The sequence below is a fragment of the Strongylocentrotus purpuratus genome, unplaced genomic scaffold (assembly GCF_000002235.5).
Source record: "Strongylocentrotus purpuratus isolate Spur 01 unplaced genomic scaffold, Spur_5.0 spur5_scaffold_1, whole genome shotgun sequence".
Lineage (NCBI taxonomy): Eukaryota > Metazoa > Echinodermata > Echinoidea > Camarodonta > Strongylocentrotidae > Strongylocentrotus > Strongylocentrotus purpuratus.
In genome coordinates, this window is record NW_022145594.1 from 29249844 (window position 1) to 29271062 (window position 21219).

The 21219-nt window shown below is 36.5% G+C and overlaps 2 protein-coding genes across 2 annotated transcripts in view; both read right to left on the reverse strand.

Moving 5' to 3' along the window:
* LOC594022 (short transient receptor potential channel 4) overlaps nt 1-21219 on the reverse strand; it is a 47573-nt gene that overhangs the window by 14073 nt on the left and 12281 nt on the right. Inside the window, exons 2-5 of the mRNA XM_030977999.1 lie at nt 17923-18038; nt 17228-17341; nt 15104-15316; nt 1030-1119 (exon numbers count right to left, since the gene is read on the reverse strand). Coding sequence (XP_030833859.1) covers nt 1030-1119; nt 15104-15316; nt 17228-17341; nt 17923-18038 — 533 coding nt within the window. The remainder of the gene's footprint in view (nt 1-1029; nt 1120-15103; nt 15317-17227; nt 17342-17922; nt 18039-21219) is intronic.
* LOC752187 (histone H4) lies at nt 14580-14996 on the reverse strand. Its single transcript, XM_001175485.4, has one exon. The coding sequence runs from the start codon at nt 14951-14953 to the stop codon at nt 14642-14644; it is 312 nt and encodes a 103-aa protein (XP_001175485.4). The 5' UTR covers nt 14954-14996; the 3' UTR covers nt 14580-14641.

Consider the following 21219-nt stretch of genomic DNA (forward strand, 5'->3'; position numbering starts at 1 on the left):
ATCATTCTGTCATTATCAATATCAAACCTGAAAGAAATATGACATCAAAGCTTGGTCCAATGCTATAAATGATAAGAAACTAAATGAGGATGAAACTGAGGTTATTCATGTAACATCTCAAGTCAGAAAGTCCTCCCATTTACCATCTGTCGAAATTGCTCATGTTCCAAATATTAATACAGCCTGTCAAAAGTACACGTAAACCTCGGTATCATCTTTAAAAAAGATCTTAGGATGGATGATTATATAAACAAAAACATTTGTCGCCCACACTCATATGCCTTGTACAAGATAGGTCGTATTAGAAAATTTTCTTGATCAAAAATCCACTGAAACGCAAATATACACGCGTTAATTACATGCCGTCTTGATCAATGCGGTAACGGCTTCCTTTATTGCCTTCCGGACTCGCACATTGCAAATCTCCAGAGAATCCAAAAACTCTGCTGCCAGGCTTGTAACACGCACAAGTTCCTCACTCCAGTACTTCGCAAATTACATTGGTTGCCGGTGATGCACCGTATTATTTACAGACTCTTGGCTTTAACTTATAAATGTATTCATGAATTGGCACCAATTTATCTGCAAGAACTAATTCAGGACTACAATCCCTCACGCGATCTAAGGTCATCTTCACAATAAACCTCGTGTCTACTTCGGTGTCAACTCTTTCTTATGGTCGTCGCTCATTTTGCAAAGCTTCTGCTGAACTTTGGAGCAAACTACCTTCACATGTCAAAAACTCTCAGACTGCCAACCAATTATTAAAAATTGCTTGTGATGATTAATTTACTCTGTTCACATTGATGAATATTTAATATGTATCGTAATATGTAGGTTTATTTGTAAAAAAACAATTAAATATATAATTGTTTGTCATTGCATTTTGCTTGTTATAACGCTTAAAGAATTCAGTGAAAAGCGCTTGATAAGCACCGTTTTATTACTGTTATTATCATGGAGCGAAACTGAATATGACGGTCGAGATCGACTTCCTCTTTATATACATAATAAGAAAACGTTTGAAACCTCATTTGTGTTCCTGGCTTCTGATATCAGATCGGCTGCGAGTTGTTCCATTTTCTTCGCCATCTCTTGAAATACCAGTTTATGTTCCACCTGGTGAGAACACAGAATGAATAGAAGAGGGAAACATATAAGGGTAATCAATACACTCACTCATTATGTAATTCATAATCTCTTCCTCTAAAAGTCACACTTCCGCTTCTATCATTGTTTCTCCCTTTCTCGGTTCAATTCATTTCAGTTCAGTTCATTTCAGTTCAGTTTCTTTTATTTTTGCACGGCACCAACTTCAGCCGAAGGCTGTTCTTCTGTAGGTCCGTGCGCAATATAAAAAATTACATGTACAATTATAAGATAACACATATCATAACATACAAATATTAAAAAAACAAGAACACAGGTATACAAACAAAAATGAAAATGTACAAACCAAGATACTACTACCCCCCCCCCCCTCTCTCTCTCTAATTCCTATCTCGTCTCTAAATTACCCCCTCTCTCTCTCTCTCTCTCTCCCACTCTCTCTATTTCTCTCCTTCATATCATTGTATGACTATGATCTATGTGGACATTTGTAAGGCATTTTGTCCTTTGTCATTTCACTTTGTAAACTCCATGTAACTCAGCCCCAGGGCTGCTAAGTGAGATTCTTTTTAAAAAATACAAAAATAACCAATCCCCCCCAAAATACAAAGAGCTTGACGGAATTCAATATAGAGAAAGCCATAATTCGCTGACACCAGACTTAGTGGAAATCTGCACACATTAATTTATGTTCTAACACCTACCTTGTCACAGTATGAAAAGAAGTGGACAACATAATAAAGAACTTAATTCTCCAAGCGGCTAAATCCACTTTAGACCGAAATTTATTTGTTTGTAGATGAATATGTGCATCTGACACATGAGAATCAAATTTTGCATTTATAACATATTTTTCGAAAGTTATGCCATTTCATTTACAAATTGTCGTTTCATTCCTTGAAGGAGCTAATCTCATAATACCAATTAGTTCATTCGAGCTACGTTTTCCATTATTTTTGTCGAAAAAAGGTGCAATTACCAGTCAAGACGATCAGTGCAAAATTTGAATGAATTTAACATTAAATTACTTTAATGAATATTTTTGGATAAAGCTCACTTTGGATAAAACTCACCTTGGAATGAAATATGTGAAAGTGTTGTTTCTACGGGCATTTTTTTTTTCAACGATTGTTTTCAATATCCTATAAACATTGGCAAAATGATAAAACATGCTCTTCGTGGCACTTTTAACGTGTTTCGCATTGAATTTTAATCGTTAGAGTGGTTTAAACGTGCACAGAGAGAAGGTCGACCGCAGAATCATTCCAAAAAGGGGTACCCCCCCCCCCCACCCCCTAAATTACTACTATAACAGATTATGAAAAATATAATTCATTGCTAGATTTGTTTAAAGATGATATTAATTCTTTCACGCAATATTTGTACCATATATATACACACAGAAGTGAAAATGTTCACGAGAAACTGGTAAAATAAAAGTCCTTGATTAATACACAGAACGCTGTTATGGATTTGTCCCTTTTGGAATGAAACTATTCATACTAGCTCCTTTAAAAACGTTCTGCAATTCAAGTTTTAGAGTTGATATCTATCTTGTTTATATTTTATCATTCTTGGCGCTGGTACTATGACAAAGCTTGTTTTGTATCCCTTTGCAATGACGTTCGTCCCCCCCCCCCTCGACATTTTCGGAGATTGCGCCGCAACCACTTGGAATGTTGAATTGTCGTTTCATGACCTTTTTCCTTCAAGTCTTACGCACATTTTGATACCATTTTCGTCAAAATCGGATATACCTGTAAGGTGTTACATAACAATTAGTATGCGCATGTCATCAAAAACATGCTACAATTTATGCAAATTTATGCAAATTAACCTATGCATTTTCAAATATCATACAAATAATGTAACCTCATGAATTTGAGATGAAGGAAACATTTATTCAATACATTTTCAACATTCTTCACAAGTCTACAGACAAATATGTAGAGTTTTCTGTAAAATGCATAAAATTAGCATTTTGCATAATTAATTAGGCTATAACGACAAAAAATTGCATATTAGGAAAAAACTAATTATACCATCTTGTCCCTTACGTAAATATCTACAAACATGCAAATTTTTCGCGTTCATCGGACTTTCGACGGCCGAGATCATAGGGGGGGGGGGGGGCCTCCCAGGCCCCCCAGTCACGTGGTGCTAAAAATAGCCCAGTACAGTAAGGGTTAAACCTGGAATGTGCAGAAAAAGTTCAAGAAAAAAATAGCAATGTTATTGTCAGTAGTGGATTCTTTATTTGTGTGCAGGATGGATTGTGTTTTGAAGAAGTAACAATGAACTTTTGCAACGTTTCACGTTTGGCTTAACCCATTATTCAGCTGTACTGCACAGTCCATGATTACATAGTCATGCACAGTGGGGCATTAATGAAGAGGGGAATCAACTGGCTTTCCAGTTGAGAAAGCCTTGTTATGGATGACTTTCGTAAAGTTTGAACTTCGACGGAATTTCTTCATTTGTTAGTTATGACAAAGAGATCTCTTGGGTTGTAGTATCTCTTTGGTTAGTATAAACATTTCGAACTCGGAGAAGAACTTTGTAGTAACACATACTTTTTTTTTTTTTTTAACAATTTTGTTTTATTTCTCCAGATGTGTAACACAAACCATGACATACAATTGAATAAAATAAACGTGTTCAATATTGATGCTTTTACATAAACATAATTAAACACAAACTTATTTGCAGTATAATATAACTTAACAACAAAGTAAATGTATAAGTACCTAAACATAATATGTCAATTGTAAATGTTATTTACTTATATATTACAAAAAAAAAACAAATCTGGAGATAATTTTACTGAAACAATCCTGCCCCCTCCCTGCCCCCTACATCACACAGACATACTCACCCTCTATCACACAAACATACTCACCCACTCACACACATACTCACCCACCCACCCACCCACCCCCCCCCCACACACACACACACACAGTACTCACTCAGTGGATGTCTGCCAACATTCTCAACTTAAGAAAAATATACTAAATAAGTTATCCAGGCCGCAAAATCGAGTTACGCTTTTAACAAGCTCACGGTGGAGAAGAAAGCAAATCTTAATTAATCTTAAGCTGCTCCCACTTTAAAAAATGTGATCCTAGCTTTCCCATTTTAATTGCTATTTTCTTTTCCTCATCCCTATACTTAAAAATGCTTTTTTTCATCTTTTCTAAAGTTAGTACTCGCCCCCCCGATCTTGACATAAATGTAACATACTTCACCATGAAAATGATAGTATTACACATTTTTATTCTATATGAACTACCTACCAACCCAACAAATATATCTCGCCATTCTAAATCTTTAATTTCATCTAACTCAAAAAGTTGTATTAAAGCCTGCCATAACCTTTGAACGCTCCCACAAGATAAAAATAAATGTTTGTATGTTTCTATTTCCTGCTTACAAAACGAACATAAATTATCACCAACAAAACCAAATCTATGAAGATGCTCATTAGTGTATATGGCTCCATGCAATAATTTAAATTGAAATTCACGTTGTTTTCTAATGAGTATAGTAATTCTTGGTCTCACAAATATTTCTTTTAATTCTTTATCTATAAAATCATAGTCATTTTGCCCATCCCTTACCTGCAAATCATACGTTCGCTGCAGTGCTTTGATGAAATAATCATAGATTGTTCTTGAACCCACATCCACAAACTGTATTTTTTTACTAGAAATATGGAAATAAGTATTAAAGCTTATCAAATCAACCTCGAGGAATTCTATTAACCCTGAATCATCCTTCCATAACCTGGGTATCGCATCATAAATATCAATAATCATAAGCAAATTATTACCTTTCATACCGAGGTTCATAAAATATTTAACAGGCTTAACATGACCTTTCTCAACCAAATGATTCAGTTGAACAATCCCTCTTTCAAACAAGTATCTATCAAATATACTTTTTCCATTTATACATATATTCTGATTATTAAAAATAATTGGATTAATATAACCCTCCAAATATCTTAAATTACTTGTCTCTTGCCATGCTTGCAACATTTCCATATAGTATGGTGGAATATCTAAAACGAGTTTAATCTTGTTTAAATCATAATCACATAAAAAAATAAATCTACCACCCACAAACTGTAAGCAATGATCAAAAAACAATTTCCATCCCAAACTTTTCTCTCCATATAAAAGACGTTTTATCCACATTATGCGCTGTATTTTAACGGACATTTCAAAATTAATCATTCTTAATCCTCCAAAGTCATAATCCTGATACATTATTGCCCGTTTAATTCTATCTTTCCCCCTCCATATGAATTCAAATGAAATTTTTGCAACTTCTTTATATACCCAATGAGGGACAATAACGAGAGATGAAATATAATTTAATTTTGAAAGCGCATAAGTTTTTAGCAAATGTATTTTACCCATAATAGTTAAATCTCTTTGTTTCCACCATACAAGCAATTTTTTTATTTTACTTAGAATTTCTTTATAATTCAAATCATCTTTTAAACTTCGATCTAATGAATAACTAACCCCTAAAATATGTATTTCCTTAACCAAATTTCCAAATAAAGGCCCATCAGGTTTGTTCTCATCCTCACCCATCCACATAAAATGTGTCTTTGTTTTATTCACTTTAAGACCACTAATTTTTTCAAATGATTCAAAAATATATTGCAACCTTCTAACCGAATCAATATCCTTCAAAAATATTGTCATATCATCTGCATATAACACTTGCCTAATTTCAGATTTTCCAAATGTAATCCCTTTAATACCGTTGTCCCTCCTTACTGCATGCGCCAAAATTTCGATGGCAACCAAAAACAAATATGGCGATAATGGATCCCCTTGCCTTACTCCCCTTTCTATTTCAAAATACCCCGTGGAGTGACCACCGTTCATAACACAACTACTTATCCCTTTATACAATAATTTTACCCAAGAGCAAAATGAATCTCCAAAACCGAACAATTTCAATATTTGAAATAAATATCTATGAGATACAGAGTCGAAAGCTTTCTCAAAATCCACTGCACACAAAAACCCTTTCCCTTGTTCCCCATAATGCATAGAATAAAATAACATGTCATCTATCAATCGTACAGCTTCCCCAATATTTCTATCTTTTATATATCCAACTTGATCATGATGAATTATTTCATTTAAAACCTCTTTCATTCTTTTTGCTAGAACTTTAGATACAATTTTATAATCTACATTCAAAAGCGTGATGGGTCGATAATTTTTTATATGGAGAGTATCTTTCGCTTCCTTCTCAATTAAGGTAATTACCCCTTGTTTTTGAGATGCCGTTAATTCCCCCCTTTCGTATGTTTCATTCAATACTTCTACTAACAAATCACCCAAAGCTGACCAAAAAGTATAATAAAATTCAACTGTTAACCCATCATTTCCCGGGGTTTTATTCAATTTCATTTCTTTTAAAACTTTCAAGCATTCATCTTTAGTTAATTTACCTTCACAGATTTCCTTATTGTCTTCATTTAACTTTGAAATATCATTGAAAAAGAAAGGGTCGTTTTGATTTATATCAGCCCTTAAAGAATATAAATCTTTATAAAATAGTTTAATTTCCTTTAAAATTTCCTCCTTATCTCTAGTAGTTTCCCCATTTTCTTTGTACACCTCCCTAATTACACTTTTCCTTTTATTCGATTTTAACAACTGTTCAAAATATTGCGTATTGTTTTCTCCATCTTCAAACCAAGGTGCTCTTGATCTTATTTTAATGCCCTGTCGAGAAAAATCATACAATTTATTTAGTTTATCCCTTTTCTCCTCAATACAATCAACAATATATTTAGTGGGTCCCACTACCAGTTCGCCTTCTAAATCCTTGATTTGTTTCTCTAACAGTTCTATTTCAACCCTCCTTGCTTTTGCCTTTTTCCGCGAGTATGTTATAATAAATTCTCTCATTTTCATCTTTAAAAAATCCCAAAATACTAATTTATTCAAAATCTGTAATGACCATTCAGCTTTTAATTCCTGTATTTCCTTATTCATCTCTTCAACAAAATCTTTATCCATACATAAACTACTGTTAAATTTCCAATATGATTTCCCAAAAACAAACTTATCAACAAGATCATTAAATTCTAGCCTAACGCCAGAATGATCTGGCGTAATAGATGTCAAAATCTCACACGTACCCACCAATTTTTCAACACTACAAGGTATAAACCAATAATCTAAACGGCTTTGCACCACTGGCCAATTTTGTCGAAAAGTAAATTGCTTTACATTCGGATTTTTTTTCCTCCATATATCTTCTAAATCGTATTTATTTAAAAATTCCTTAATCAAATCAATAACCCGAGATTTCACCGGTGTTTTTGACCCCACATAATCTAATTTTCCATCCAATATACTATTGAAATCACCTCCTAATAAAACTAAATAGTCCCGATCACACTGATCAAAAATACTTTCATCTAACTTCTTCAAAAATTCAATTTGTAAAGTTTCTTTATCTCTCGTTGGAAAATAAACATTAACCAATAGCATTTTAACCCTTTGTATTTCACCTTTAAAAATAATGTATCTCCCCTCTTCATCTACTTTAATTTTTTTTTCTTCAAAATCTAAATGATTAGAAAATAAAATAAGAACCCCTCTACTATGGTTTGACCCATGACTAAAAAACATTGGCCCTCCCCAATCTTGTTTCCACCGCTCTTCTATCTCTACTGTACTATATGTTTCTTGTAAGAAAATTATACTATTCTTTTTAGTTTTGCACCATTCAAAAATATTCACTCTTTTTAACCTATCTCTTATTCCTCTAACATTTAATGTCATGAAAGATAATTTCACTGCCATGTTATTTTATGTGTAATTGTATCCATAACCTTACATCGATAAACTCCAAAGAAACTTCCACACAATCTATTTCCACCGTGAGCAAATGTATAGAAAAAACTATCTGCAGCCAAACATATATGCATACTTATCGTCGAATAATATAAAAAATGCAAGCAGAATCCACCCCGTACCACACAACCCAACGCACACATACACACAAGCATATTCACTACACACACAACACCCCCACACAAAACAACCAAAATCTGCTCTTCGGTGTACGTAAACATCCGAGAGCAAGAGCCTCCCCCTTTCCCTGTCAATTTAACTAGACCAATGACAGAATAAACCAATGAACATTTCTTCTTGCACAAGTCGATGAGAAATACGTTGTATTGTTATATAACCGTAATCTAATTAAACAAAACAACAAAAAAAAAAAAAAAAAAAAAAAAAAAAAAAATAAAAAGAGCTTTTATCCCTTAACAAATGCCTTGAATTGTATTACGGAACCCGCTCGTCATAACTAAGTTAAATGATTTTCCTAAAATGCATTACAGTGAATTGACCGGCCCGCGTACCTAATTACAATACGCACCTTCTAATTAAAAATAAAAACACGATCCCAATAAACCAAATTCCCCCAAACGACACCAGTTCGGCAACCTAATAAACTGTTCGTGCAAACCGAACCCATCATGCTATCATTTACCAAGTTCTATAATTTGCATAATAAGCCTCACCCATGAATGAATAGGCTCACACACCTGATCGTTTTGTATGCAACTCCGTAAAAAAAAACTCCTAAAGGGCGTTCCCGACAACTCGAAAGAACACCAAACGTCAGCCCGACATAATGATAGGCAAGCATGCATACCGGATCCCAACACGTTCCTCCCTCTCAAAACATCACACCACCACCTGGCTTTAAAACAAAATAGTTTTGGCTGGGTGAACAGATCGGACCATTATCCAGATACTCGAATTGTTTTCACTTTACAGAAAAAGTTTTAAATATGTATCAGTCATTTACTAAGATATGTGAATTTACATAGAATGCGTTATCGAAATAAAGCTCATTGTAATATTTAAAAAAAGCCGTCGTTACCCAGATACTATGGCATTGTATAAAGGCGTTGGAATATACATCGTGAAAGAAAGCGGACGTTCAAAAGAGTTTATGGAAAGTACCTTGCAATAAAGCTCATTGTAATACCAAGAGCCGTGTTACCCAGATATTATGTTTTGCATAAATAGGCGTTACCACAAAGTACTTGAATATCGTGAAAGAGAACAAATCCCCAACAGACCAGCAAGGTTTATGGAAAGTACCTTGCAATAAAGCTCATTATAATACCAAGAGCCGTGTTACCCAAATATTACGTTTTGCATATATAGGCGTTACAACAAAGTACTTAAATATTGTGAAAGAGAACAGATCCCCAACAGACCAGCAAGGTTTATGGAAAGTACCTTGCAATAAAGCTCATTGTAATACCAAGAGCCGTGTTACCCAGATATTATGTTTTGCATAAATAGGCGTTACAACAAAGTACTTAAAAATCGTGAAAGAGAACAGATCCCCAACAGACCATCAATACATTTACCCCTCTATCTGAATTTACATAGATTTGCGTTATAAATGAAATAGTCAATATACTGTTTAAGCATGTTTTGAGGGAAATGTTTCTTCTCACTTCACGCATGCATGCTTAGGGTTGTAATACAAATCCTGCTACAATTCTTTTTGTTTTCTTTTTTTTAAATACCAAGTTATATAATTTGCATATCATGCGTCACAAAATGATAAACAAATGATGAAACACTACTGCCAATTCGAAATAGCACCAGGGAATGTATCCGGACCGGTACCCAAGCATTTTAGCCCCCTTAATAAACAACACCACCTGGCACCATTGAAATATTTTGGAAACCTCACTCCTACACATACTTAACCCCTTTATTCCACAAGTGGCAAAGCTTAGAAAAGGGAACTGAAACCAACAGCCCTTGGCGCGACAATCTTATTAAAATATTATTATTGCTTTGGTTAGAACAATTAATGAACAACCTCTAGCAAAAAAAAAAAAAAAAAAAAATTGCCTGCAAAATCCCCCTTTTTTCTCAATGTTGTCACTTCATCTCCGATATTCAACATTTAAGGCATTATGGAGACGAAGTTGCACACAAATCAAACCTCGCCTTCCACATACCCAACAACGATGAGAAACCCGAGGCTTCGCTTTATATTTCATATACACTGAAGAAAGAAAAAAATAAATAAAAAATGTGTGTGATATTAACTCTTGGTAAACGTACGATAATCTTCTCAAGTTTTGTATCATTTTTTTTAAACTAAAGAAACGAACAGAATATGTATATATGTATATACATCCTTTTCTTCCTCTTTTTGAACAATAATTAAAAAAAAAAAAAAAAAAAAAAAAAAAAAAACACCATTGTCATATACGTGACAGGCTAGTTTAGCCCAAAAATTTCACATTGGCTAATGTGTAGTAAACATAAACAATACTTTATAACTTATAACTGGTACTTTCCTTAATTATTTCCTCGCTTATTCCTTCTCTTTCCCTCCCTTCTCCTCTCCTTTCCCCCTCTTCCTTCTTTTCCCCTTTCTCCCTCTTATCATTTCTCTTCTATTTTTCCTTTCCAAACTTCCACATTAAACCTGTCGTTTTCAATAGTATCCCCAAGTTGAAAGCACGTGAAATCTCCTCCATGCAGCCTTCATTAATGGGGAGGTAGATGGGGATGAACATAAATTCATCTCTTCCATACCAATAGATCGCTGACAGAGCAATAATAAACAAGCCCTGCCAAACAAACCATCGGCCTGAAGAATCTTTTATTTTAAAAAAGAAACTCAAAGTTGTCACTTCATCTCCGATATTCAACATGTAAGGCATTATGGAGACGAAGTTGAACAAAAATCAAACCTCGCCTTCCACATACCCAACAACGATGAGAAACCCGGGGCTTCACTTTATATTTAATATACACTACGATTATATACCATAAATTATCAGGAAAAACAAAAAATGTGTGTGATATTAACTCTTGATAAAAGTACGATAATCTTCTCAATTTTTGTATCATTTCTTTAAAACTAAACAAACAAAATATGTAGGCCTATATATTTATATACATTAAACAAAGATCCCTCTCATAATATACCTGACATGCTAGTTTGACCCATACATTTCACATTGGCTAATGTATAGTTCACAATTCTTTATAGCTTGTACTTTTCTTTTCCTCGTTCCCCATTTTATCTAATTATTTTTCCTTTCTTTTCCCCTCCCTCCTTTCCCTTCTCCTTTCCTCCTCTTGTCTCCTATCTCTTTCCTCTCTCTTTCATCTTCTTCTATTTTTTTCTTTCCAAACTTCCACATTAAACCTGTCGTTTTCAATAGTATCCCCAAGTTGAAAGCACGTGAAATCTCCTCCATGCAGCCTTCATTAATGGGGAGGTAGATGGGGATAAAAATAAATTCATCTCTTCCATACCAATAGATCGCTGACAGAGCAATAATAAACAAGCCCTGCCAAACAAACCATCAGCCTGAAGAATCTTTTATTTAAAAAAAAAGAACTCAATGTTGTCACTTCATCTCCGATATTCAACATGTAAGGCATTATGGAGACGAAGTTGAACAAAATCAAACCTCGCCTTCCACATACCAAACAACGATGAGAAACCCGGGGCTTCACTTTATATTTCATATACACTACGATTATATGTCATAAATTATCAGGAAAAAAAAAAAGAAAAAAAATTTGTGTGATATTAACTCTTGATAAAAGTACGATAATCTTCTCAATTTTTGTATCATTTCTTTAAAACTGAACAAACAAAATATGTAGGCCTATATATTTATATACATTAAACAAAGATCCCTCTCATATACCTGACAGGCTAGTTTGACCCATACATTTCACATTGGCCAATGTATAGTTCACAATACTTTATAGCTTGTACTTTTCTTTTCTCAATTTCCTATGGAAAAGAGAAATCTTAATAACATATTAATTGGTGTAACATTCTTGATTACATAACTCATCAGCTATTACCACACTCTTTTTTTTGTTTACGAGAATGATATGAAAGGCATAAAGTAAATCTTGGAATATTATTCATCTTTGTCATAGGAACCTATTTTACAGTAACAAAATGGTCTTTGACCTATTAAATGGCTGCACATTATGTTATTCTGTGTCCATGCCTGACAATCACTTTGAAGTTTATAAGTCAATCCTGGTTGCAGTTACTGTCTGAGTTAGGGTGAATCTCGCTGCTCATTCGTACAATTCTACACCATCATAATATGCTCTTGTAGGTAGCGCTTGCCTTTAGTATCTTATTAAACTCTTCTTTTGGCTGAAAAAAGTATTCACATTAACTTGCACATAATTTAATCTACAACTGATTTCCAGTGAAAACAATACATGTAGCTCGCTTTTTGCTTCTCACACTGTAAAAAATACTTATCTGAAAACAGATCGTGGTAGGTCTCCTTGTAATCACAAACAAAATCATGAATTAGGGGTAGCTGGAAGTTCAGGTTCTCCATAAGTCGTATGACATCTTGACTTGAGGCATGTCGTAGTAGAAACGAGAGCTTTACACTTGTTACATAAAACTTTTTCCTTCCTGGCGTAATGAAGTGCTCGATTTAGAGCTGTAGGATTCAAACGAAGATTGTCGAAACGTGATTTCCATTGAAAACAATACATGTAGCTCGCTTTTTGCTTCACACACTGTAGCACATCTATGAAGTAAAGGATACTTATCTGAAAACAGATCGTGGTAGGTCTCCTTGTAATCACAAACAAAATCATGAATTAGGGGTAGCTGGAAATTCAGGTTCTCCATAAGTCGTATGACATCTTGACTTGAGGCATGTCGTAGTAGAAACGAGAGCTTTACACTTGTTACATAAAACTTTTTCCTTCCTGGCGTAATGAAGTGCTCGATTAGAGCTGTAGAGTTCAAACGAAGATTGTCGAAACGTGATTTCCATTGAAAACAATACATGTTGTAGCTCTCTTTTTGCTTCACACACTGTAGCACATACTTGTTACATAAAACTTTTTCCTTCCTGGCGTAATGAAGTGCTCGATTTAGAGCTGTAGGATTCAAATGAAGATTGTCGAAACGTGACTCAATATCCCTTCTCCTCCGCTTCCATTCGGGAGCACTTGCCTCTCCATAGGCCGTATGACATCTTGACTAGAGGCATGTCGTAGCCAAATCGAGAGCATTGTCAGATGACACTTGTTGCATACAACTTTTTCCTTCCTGACATATTGATATGCTCCTATTTTGTAATGATTTAGAACTGTAGAACTCATACGAAGATTGTCGAAACTTGACTCAATATCCCCTCTCCTCAGCTTCCATTCGGGAGCACTTGCCTCTAATTTCTTATTAATCTCTTCTTTTGGCTGAACAGAGAATATTCCCTTTAGTCCCTGCTTTAACATTGCACTGTATCTTCCCATGTGTAAAGAGTAACTCGACGAACGAAACCGACTCGATCTGCAGATTTCCCGCATGAACTAAACTTTAGGTGACGCACAACTCAACAACAGTAGTCCGAAAACTTGCATTTAATTAATCTTCAGCTGATTTCCATTAAAGACGGTGCTCGACTATCCGAAATCAAATCGTGGTAGGTCTTCTACTTGTTATCACAAACAAAATCATGGCTTTGGGGTAGCTGTAAATTCAGTTCTCCATAGGCCGTATGACATCTTGACCCTCCTCTCGCAAACCTTGGATGAATCTTTGGTGGGCTGCCACTGGCAGCCACACCTTGTTTATGAATAGTTTGCTTGGTTCAGACTTTGAGAAGTACGCAAGTTTGCCTGCTTTTCTTGCCGCAAAAAGAGCTGGCATCTGCTTTTGCCTCAAATTCCTCATTCTCAATGGGATATCTTCCCGTATCGAAAGCCTTGTCCCTTTCAGGTTTCTCGCATTCTTCATAATGGTGTCCCTGTCCCTGTATCGAAAGAAGCGCGCCTTAATGGGGCGTGGCATGGTTTTCGTCATGATCCTATGCACCCTCTGATATTCTACGGCATCGGCCTCTTCTTCTGACATCTTCAAATTATTAATGTAGAAATCCTTCATAACTTGTTTGATGTCTTCTCCTTCCTTCTCTGGTAGTCCCATGAAAATAAGGTTCTCTCTTGCCACGTACACGGCAAGTTTGTCAATTTCCATTTGAAGAGCCGCTTCATTTTCCATTGCTTTCGCTTCCATCATCCTCATTTTCTTCTTAATCTCATCCAACTCCTTACTTTGAAAATCAATTGCTTCCTTTAAATCTTTGAATTGAGATTCAATATGCTTCATTTGCTCTTTAATGTTAGCCTCCAGGGAAGAGAATCTTTCTCCTAATCTCTCTGTCTGCTGCTCCAGCAGCCGTCGGAGAGTCGGAAGCAGGTTTGTATCAGGGCTTGGGGGGCTTGAACCGGCATCAGCTCTCGGTCTCTTCGTAGATCCTTTTCCTGTATTACGTAAGTTGCTGGCCATATTTTCTATCACGCGTTCCAATGGGATTCGGGAGAGGCTCGAAAAACTCGTGTCTACTCTACGAACATCACAAACACCAGACCTTGTGGCTCTGAAAAGAGCCGTTTGTTATTCTAGCCAGGAGAGAGAGAGAGGTCTGCTACACTTAGCCGCCGAAGCCGTACAATGTACGACCCTGCCTCTTCAGTGCATACACCACGTCCATGGCTGTGACAGTCTTTCGCTTGGCGTGCTCGCAGTAGGTGACTGCATCACGGATGACATTCTCCAGGAAGACCTTCAGTACACCGCGTGTCTCTTCGTAGATGAGACCAGAGATCCTCTTGACACCTCCCCTTCTAGCAAGTCGACGGATTGCAGGCTTGGTGATGCCTTGGATGTTATCTCGTAGAACCTTGCGATGACGTTTGGCACCACCCTTTCCGAGTCCCTTTCCTCCTTTTCCTCGACCTGACATGATGATGATGATTGATAGTTGAGAGCGAGTTCTGTGTGATCCTGTAGACTGGATATTACGCTAAGCGAAATCTTACGCTAAGCGAAATCTACATACATACATCCACGCACGCACGCACACACACGCAAACACGCACATACGCACGCTTACCTCGGCATAGCTTATTTTGTTGAGTGTCTTCGTCAGCTGGAAAGCCTTGTCGATGGGGTCGTTATAGGCTTGAGTCACGTAAGCAGGGGTAGCTATGGCGCTGTACTGCTCCACGAGACCAACCGATTGGAGGAGGCTGTCGACCGTGGTCGCGCCGCCCGAGCCAGAGGCGTACTTTGTCTCCGGTATACGAGCACCGGCATCGAGGAGTCTCTGTATAGTGGTATACAATAAGGAGATGCAAAGTTACATGAGGACGATGGATTTCTTCTTCTTCTTCGTCTTCATCTACATCTACATCTACATCTTCATCTTCTTCTTTTTCTTCATCTTCTTTTTCTTCTTCTTCTTCTTCTTCTCCTTCTTCTCCTTCTTCTTCTCCTTCTCCTTCTTCTTCTCCTTGTCATTGTTTTCATATGTATATAGCCTGCGCCTAAGAAACAGAGAGGGGTGCGGGGCACATAGATACACAACATGCAGACTTCACTTTTCCGCCTGGGTTGGATTTGAACCCACAATCTTTGGTTCGACAGTCAGACGCTTTACAGACTGAGCAAACTCTCCCCCTTTTGGGTTTTGATTAAGAATTCAGAACAAGGGAGAGAAATTATGAAAAGGACAACAAAAGACTAAACACAGCAAGTATAGCAAACGTGTATCAATCGGGTATGGGAAAGTGAAAGAGAATTAGATAGATGTATGTATATACATGTATATAAAACAAATAATTCAATTTGGGTAACCCTCCGTCACGGTAATATACAAATCATATACATTATATAAGAGAGAGAGAGAGAGAGCGAGTGAGATGGGCCCCTAAAGCATGCCATTTTAAAACTGACATGAATTATCATTAATTTAAAAAGGATATTTATAATAGTCATACTTACGCGACATAATGAAGAATATTGCGTATATATACACAAGTTAGGAAGTAAGAAATGATGATTAAAAATCCAAAATGTATTTCACATTTGCAATATTACAGTAATATTTATCTGCGTTCGTTTTGCAGTGAGAAGCCATTTCGCATACACCTCATTAATAAATGCGTTCATTTCATTTGCTGAGAGGCGTGATAGTGTTTGCGTTTGTAGTTGCTTGGTCGGTCAAGCATTTCCTTAAAAAAAAACAGTCCCTATTTTACACGAGAACTGCATAGGGCCTTTGTGTCCTATGCGCCCCTGACGTTGAATGATTGACCGGAAGATAATTACAACCGCATTTGCTTTATTAAAAAAAAGAGAAACATGCATCCATGGGCCAATCTACAAGTTCCGTCGTTAAAGGAAAATGAAACCCTACAAAGATTAGCCCAAAGCCTTTTGAAAAAGTGTGAGCCAATTGAAAATATCCTTGAATTACTGATATCTTATAACTTAGCATAAAGACAGCCTTTCCCAATATCGCAGTTTCCTTGCTAGCCATTCTCTCATGGAGTCGCCATTTTGATTGAGTATAGTTAAGTCAGAGTAGTTCACCTTTAGAGCTACCTACTGACCTTGTTGGTGTTGTTACATTGTAGGACCATTAACCCAATGAAATACATGACAATGGTTTTCTAATACATATATATTTTTTGTAATGCATTCAAAGGTAAAGGATATTCTCTCATCAACTTTGGTGATACGCTATTTGGTTCAGCTGTTTCAAACACTTGGACAGTGACAAAGATATTCACAGAACTGCTTAAAGACATCACCTCAGTGTATCGGATGTAGGAGTAATAAGATAGCTGCTGCTTGAATCGATTGCTGTAGATGTACAATACCCAGTTGTTATGCAACACCCTGTCAATTTTACGAAGGTCAATGGACATGCACATCTCTGAGATCACCTTTTTTTAAAGGCAGCTCCCATGGGAGAATGGCTAGCAAAGAAAATGCACACTTTGAAAAGATTGTTTACCTTGCTATGTAATCAAATTTCAAGATATTTTGACTTGCTGAAAGATTTGAATAAGATTTTCAGCTAATTATCCTTTAAAGGGGAATAGACCCTTATCTGGTATCAATATAATTAGAAGAACGAGTTTAACTTAATTAGTAGAACACTGATTCAGGATTAAAAGTAATCTAGATTACAAATACACCGTATGGACACGGTTTCGGTCACGTGACTCACCTTCACGATTGAGTAGTTGTTCTTTTGGGCTGCTCTCATGATAGGGGTGAGGAGAGGGTGGAAGTCACTCCCCTCGCAGCGACAGTTGATGATGCGATCCCGCTCGTCTTCTGGCTGTCATGACAACAGAGGATGCGAGTAAGTTCATTACACGAGATATGCTTAAACTATGTCATAATAGTCGGGAACACTCTGAACCGTCTTTTAATGAAGACCCCAAAAATGGTTTCATATACAAAATCCTAAAAGGGCCTAGAGGAGGGGTAAAGGGGAGGGATAATGGGGCAGGGGCGTACTCGTTAGTGTGATCAACATGGAAAACGTGAAATAATAACATAGCAAAAATAAACAATGATGAAACAAATATATACTGAATGCATGATATATATATATATATATATATATATATATATATATATAAGAGAAAACAGTTGAGGGACAGATATAGAGGGGGATGGGATGAGAGAGAGAGAGAGGGAAAGAGGGGGAGAAAGAGAAAGGGAAAGAGGGGGAGAAAGAAAGAGAGAGATAGGGGAAGAAAGATAGACAAGGACGGAGCTGACATAGAAAGTGAAAGAGAGCGAGAAAGATGGAAAAAGGGAGAGAGGGGAAAAAGAGGCGAGAGAGAAAAAGAGGGGAGAGGGAAAGAGAGGAGAGAGAGGGGAGGGGAGAGAATGGTGGGGCAGAAAACAAACCTTTTGCTCAGCATATTCGAGAAGGCACTTGACGGCATGTTCGAACTCGGTCTCGGCTGCCCTTAAGAGGGCGTCACCAACGAGGACGTCGAGACGAAGAAGTTCCGTGATGATAACTGCCATGGATTAATAACAAAATTAATAATAACTATGTTCCTTAATATTCGAAGCAGTAGCAACAACAGGAACACAAATAAATAACAATAATATCAACGATAACAACAATAATCATAAAAATAATTATACGAGAAATGAAATAATAATAATAATAATCATACGAATAATAATAATGATAATGATAATTATTATAGTGATAAAATCGATGACAATAATGTTAATGACAATGACAAAGACGACAATGATGATAATACGAAAAGAAAATATAATTGTTAGTTTCTTCTTCTTGTTAGTTTACCATTGAATGTTTGGAGTGTTATTGTTATTGACATTAATGTCAACTATCTCTGACAGAATAGCATCACCTCGTGCAGATGAAAAGGACTGCCAGTACAGTTCAATTATTTTTTATATAATACAACAATAGTTAATGCATTCACGCCCTTTGAGTCAATTTTCGTGACCCACTTTTGTGCAGTTTCACTTTGGAATAATGATTTTTCATCAATATTAGATACCTGTAACAGAGATACAAAGGTATGATTGGTCCACAAGTGATATCGATTTCGAATATCATAATTAATTTCACTCACGGTCAGTTTTCAAAGTTATATTGATAAACCGGTTAAATTGTTTATATTTTTGTGTCATACAGTATTGAAGAATCCGTACCTATTGTTTGCATTGTCTTAGGCATGCGCATTTGAATCGGAAAGCTGGATGGCTCGAGATAAAAAGATCAAGACTTGAAATCGCAATCACTCTTCGTTCATACAAAGTGTCATCAAGACTATCTATTATAAGACATATTGACTGGTAGGGTGGGTATAACATTTGTGGACAGCACAGGAGTAATAGGGACTTTCAGATTTGCACGTCGACATAGTGGACTGCTACGTGACGTCCTTTTAAGGCACTGGCAATGCCTTAAAAGTAGGTCACAGTAGCAGTCCACTATATCGACTTGAAAATCTAAAAGTTCCTAGTATCAACTCTGGTGATCAGATTTTCTCTCAGGGCTGAGCGCTTCGTGAAAATACTACCCCTCTAAAAAAAAAATTATAAAATACTTTCGACGGTCCAAAAAATGTTATATTACACACCCTACCACACAGTGGTTACCCTACACAGTATATATATGTGTGTGCATATATTTTCTTTTCAACATGGTGTTTTGTATGTCATTTTACAGTAATTCTTTATATCCCCTAGACAGCCAACTATGAAATGGAAACATAACCAACGCTACTGTATACTCAATGCCTGTGATAGATCTAAGGGACTATATCTTTGTCAGGGTTTTTTTGGAGGGGGGATAGGGTGCAAAGTAAAGGTTGCCCCTGAAAGAGACTGCTCACCAAATGCCTTCATTTTCTACTTGTGATGACAAAATTGTGTGGACAAACACTAATGCATCATGTGTGCCTTTGATGATTGACGTTTTGTCCCACATGCTCATTCATGCGCGCAGTGCATGTCTTTGTCATCATGCAGGCGCGGATCCAGGATTTCTTAGGGGGGGGGGGGCCTAATTTGAAATTATGCGAGCCAAATATTGGTACATAATGGTGACCAGCAGTGACGTAATGCAGGGGGATGAAGGGAGGGGCGAGTTTCCCCCTCCCTCCTCTGCAAAGCGCGGAAGCTATATATGACGTTTCATTAAATCATTGACGAAAGAAAACGATTCGTTGTACCGTTCTCGACTCTAAATACTTGTCTTAATTCAGTCCCCCCCCCCCCTCCGCGAAGCGCGGAAGCTTTGACGTTTCATTAGATTATTAGAGATAGAAGACGATTCGTTGTACCGTTCTCTATACTCTTAATTCTTGTCTGAATTTCAAAGATGTTTTTTTGTCTGCTCCTTTTTCTCCCTACGTCCTCTTCCTTTCCTCTCCTCTCTATTTTTTCTATCCCCCCCCCCCCCTGGCTACGCGCCTGCGGTCAGATAAACAAATTTTGATACCTTGTCCGACCCGAGAAGCTCAGGGGTTTTAGGCATTTGATTACGGTCAGATGAACATATTTTTATACCTTATTTGTGACACTGGCAGGATACTAATTGGCGTGAGGTCCAGCGGGCGAAGCCCCCAGAAAACAGGGGTTTTAGGCATTACATTTCCGTCAGATTAGCATCCAGGGGAGTCTAGGGCCCTAGGCGGGGTGCAAGGGACGGAACCCCGGAAGCTCAGGGGTTTTTATGCGTTTAATTTCGGTCAGATGAGCAGCTAGTTAACTATTCTTTCTTTCTTGCTTTCTTTATTTCTATTTCTCCTTACTATACCTTTTCAAAAAAAAAAGTGGAGGGGGGGGGGGAGCTCGAGGCTTGCGATTCCAGCCGATCACATTGTTACATGCGTGCACAATAATATTGATGTGTCAACCTTACGAAAGAGGTGTTTTCATAATGATTATTGACCTCCTTTAAATTCATATTTATATGGAAGACTTAAGAAGACAACTGTTTACAGTCCAACTAAGGGTGTAGAGCATGCCGTGTAGACTAAAATGTGCAATGTTGTTCAATTTCTGAATTCTTTGTTTAAAAAACTTGCTTGCTGTCAATAGTGTATACATTTTTTATACGTTTCTAATGTCTAGTCCGGTTAAAAATAGCACGTAATGATTTAATTATTTGACACGTACTTCACATTGATTTATCTTATCGATAAGCGAAACGATTTGCTTTAGTATCATATAACAAATATAACAGTAATGACAAGTATGGTTTTCCTGAAAATTGCATTATACAATGTATATTCATCGTTATGGAAAATGTTGTATACTATACAACAATGGGCATTAACATTTTCCAGACCATTGATTTAATTACGTTTAACATTGAAGCTGTTGCCCTTTGTATATACATGAACTTGAAATAATAAGTAGCCTTGAAAGTGTCGCAATAAATCATGTGTGAGTGAGCTTGAAGTTTAATGGTGTAGGTTTGTTTGAAATTGTATGGAAAATGTTGTATAATATACAACAATGGGCATTAATATTTTCCAGACCATTGGTTTAATTACGTTTAACATTGAAGCTGTTGCCCTTTGTATATACATGAACTTGAAATAATAAGTAGCCTTGAAAGTGTCGCAATAAATCATGTGTAAGTGAGCTTGAAGTTTAATGGTGTAGGTTTGTTTGAAATTGTATGGAAAATGTTGTATAATATACAAC